Source organism: Onychostruthus taczanowskii, unplaced genomic scaffold, assembly GCF_017590055.1.
Source record: "Onychostruthus taczanowskii isolate IOZ18803 unplaced genomic scaffold, ASM1759005v1 scaffold384, whole genome shotgun sequence".
Taxonomy (NCBI): Eukaryota; Metazoa; Chordata; class Aves; order Passeriformes; family Passeridae; genus Onychostruthus; species Onychostruthus taczanowskii.
The window spans coordinates 20948-23876 of record NW_024501282.1 but is presented as its reverse complement, the minus strand read 5'-3'; the positions used below and the strand labels follow the sequence as shown (position 1 = coordinate 23876).

The following is a 2929-nucleotide window of genomic DNA, read 5'->3' as shown; positions in this document are numbered from 1 at the left end:
CTCCCCACCCCCCTGTGGGTGTTTGGGGTGCCCTGAATCCCCCAGACCTGATTCCCCTGACACCCCCACACCCTCCCCAGCCCCCCGGGGGGGTTTGGGCTGGCCATCCCCCGCGGTGACAGCCGTGTCCCCGCAGCCCACGGTGAAGTACGAGACGCAGCCGCGCTTCATCACGGCCACGGGCGGGACGCTGCACCTGTACCAGCTGGAGGGGCTCAACTGGCTGCGCTTCTCGTGGGCGCAGAGCACCGACACCATCCTGGCCGACGAGATGGGGCTGGGCAAGACCATCCAGACCATCGTCTTCCTCTACTCGCTCTACAAGGAGGTGAGGGCACCTGGGGGCACCGCCGGGGGCACCTGTGTGGTCTGTGGGGTCATCCAGTGGGGCAGGGGGCATCTGTGTGGTCATTAGGGTCATCCACGTGGGGCAGGGGGCATCTGTGTGGTCATTATGGTCATCCACGTGGGCCTGGGGTCACTCACATGGTCATTAGGGTCATCCACGTGGGGCAGGGGGCATCTGTGTGGTCATTAGGGTCATCCACGTGGGGCAGGGGTCACTCACGTGGTCATTAGGGTCATCCAGTGGGGCAGGGAGCACCTGTGTGGTCATTAGGGTCATCCAGTGGGGCAGAGGTCACTCACGTGGTCATTAGGGTCATCCATGTGGGGCAGAGGTCACTCACGTGGGGCAGAGGTCACTCACGTGGTCACTAGGGTCACTCACGTGGGCCTGGGGTCACTCACGTGGTCACTGGGGTCACTCACATGGGCCTGGGGTCACTCATGTGGGGCAGGGGTCACTCACGTGGTCACTAGGGTCATCCACGTGGGCCTGGGGTCACTCACGTGGGGCAGGGGTCACTCACATAGTCACTGGGGTCACTCACGTGGTCACTAGGGTCATCCACGTGGGCCTGGGGTCACTCACGTGGGGCAGGGGTCACTCACATAGTCACTGGGGTCACTCACGTGGTCACTAGGGTCATCCACGTGGGCCTGGGGTCACTCACGTGGGGCAGGGGTCACTCACATAGTCACTGGGGTCACTCATGTGGGCCTGGGGTCACTCACGTGGTCACTAGGGTCACCCACGTGGGCCTGAGGTCACTCACGTGGGCCTGGGGTCACCGGTGGGGCAGCTGGATGGGGCTGGGGGCACCTGCCTTGTCACTGGGGTGATCCACGTGGGGCAGGGGTCACTCACATGGCCCTGGGGTCACCTGTGTCCCCCGTGGTGTGACACAGTGTCCCCAGGGTGTGACCCCCAGGGTATGACACAGTGTCCCCCGGGCCTGGCCCGTGGTGTGACACGGTGTCCCCAGGGTGTGTCCCCGTGTCCCCCAGGGGGTGACACGGTGTCCCCCGGGCCTGGCCCGTGGTGTGACACGGTGTCCCCAGGGTGTGTCCCCGTGTCCCCCAGGGGGTGACACGGTGTCCCCCGGGCCTGGCCCGTGGTGTGACACGGTGTCCCCAGGGTGTGTCCCCGTGTCCCCCAGGGGGTGACACGGTGTCCCCCGGGCCTGGCCCGTGGTGTGACACGGTGTCCCCAGGGTGTGTCCCCGTGTCCCCCAGGGTGTGACATGGTGTCCCCCAGGGCAATACCAAGGGCCCGTTCCCCATGTGACAGTGTCCCCCAGGGTGTGACACAGTGTCCCCAGGGTGTGTCCCCGTGTGACAGTGTCCCCAGGGTGTTTCTGTGTCCCCGTGTGACATGGTGTCCCCCTGGCCTGGCCCGTGGTGTGACACAGTGTCCCCAGGGTGTGTCCCCGCCTCCCCCAGGGTGTGACACAGTGTCCCCAGGGTGTGTCCCCGTGTCCCCCAGGGTGTGACACGGTGTCCCCCGGGCCTGGCCCGTGGTGTGACACAGTGTCCCCCAGGGCCACACCAAGGGCCCGTTCCTCGTCAGCGCGCCGCTCTCCACCATCATCAACTGGGAGCGCGAGTTCCAGATGTGGGCCCCGGCCTTCTACGTTGTCACCTACACCGGGGACAAGGACAGCCGGGCCATCATCCGCGAGAACGAGTTCTCCTTCGACGACAACGCCATGAAGGGCGGCAAGAAGGCCTTCAAGATGAAGGTGGGGGACAGGGGACAGCTGGACACTGCGGGTGGCACCTGGACACCTGGGGGTGACACCTGTGGGTGGCACATGGACAGCTGGGGGACAGCTGGGGGTGGCACCTGGACAGCTGGGGGACAGCAGGGTGGCACATGGACACTTGGGTCATTTGGGGACAAGAGGTGGCACTCAGACACTTGGGTCACCTTGGGGTTCTGGGTGGGGTTTGTCCACATTTTGGGGTTGTGGATGGAGTTTGGGGGTGCTGGGTGGGGTTTTGGGATCTCTGGGTGAGGTTTTTGCACGTTTTGGGGTTCTGGGGGGCTCTGGGTGGGGTTTTTCCATGTTTTGGGGTTCTGGGGGTCTCTGGGTGGGTTTTTTTCACCTTTTGGGGTGCCGGGGGGCTCTGGGTGGGGTTTATGCAACTTTTGGGGTGCTGGGGGGCTCTGGGTGGGTTTTTTTCACCTTTTGGGGTGCCGGGGGGCTCTGGGTGGGGTTTTTCCATGTTTTGGGGTGCCAGGGGGCTCTGGGTGGGGTTTTTTCCACGTTTTGGGATTCTGGGGGGCTCTGGGTGAGGTTTTTCAATGTTTTGGGGTGCTGGGGGGCTCTGGGTGGAGTTTTTGCATGTTTTGGGGTTCTGGGTGGGGTTTTTCCATGTTTTGGGGTTCTGGGGGTCTCTGGGTGGGGTTTTTTTCACCTTTTGGGGTGCCGGGGGGCTTTGGGTGGGGTTTTTCCATGTTTTGGGGTGCCAGGGGGCTCTGGGTGGGGTTTTCCCATGTTTTGGGGTGCCGGGGGGCTCTGGGTGGGGTTTTTCCATGTTTTGGGGTTCTGTGGGGGCTCTGGGTGGGGTTTTCCCATGTTTT

At 63.8% G+C, this 2929-nt stretch overlaps 1 protein-coding gene across 1 annotated transcript in view; it reads left to right on the top strand.

The window, feature by feature from the left end:
* The window catches only part of LOC121339962 (chromodomain-helicase-DNA-binding protein 3-like), a 46441-nt gene that overhangs the window by 23277 nt on the left and 20235 nt on the right, over nt 1-2929 (top strand). The window contains 2 exon segments of the mRNA XM_041412241.1: nt 137-328; nt 1884-2084. Coding sequence (XP_041268175.1) covers nt 137-328; nt 1884-2084 — 393 coding nt within the window.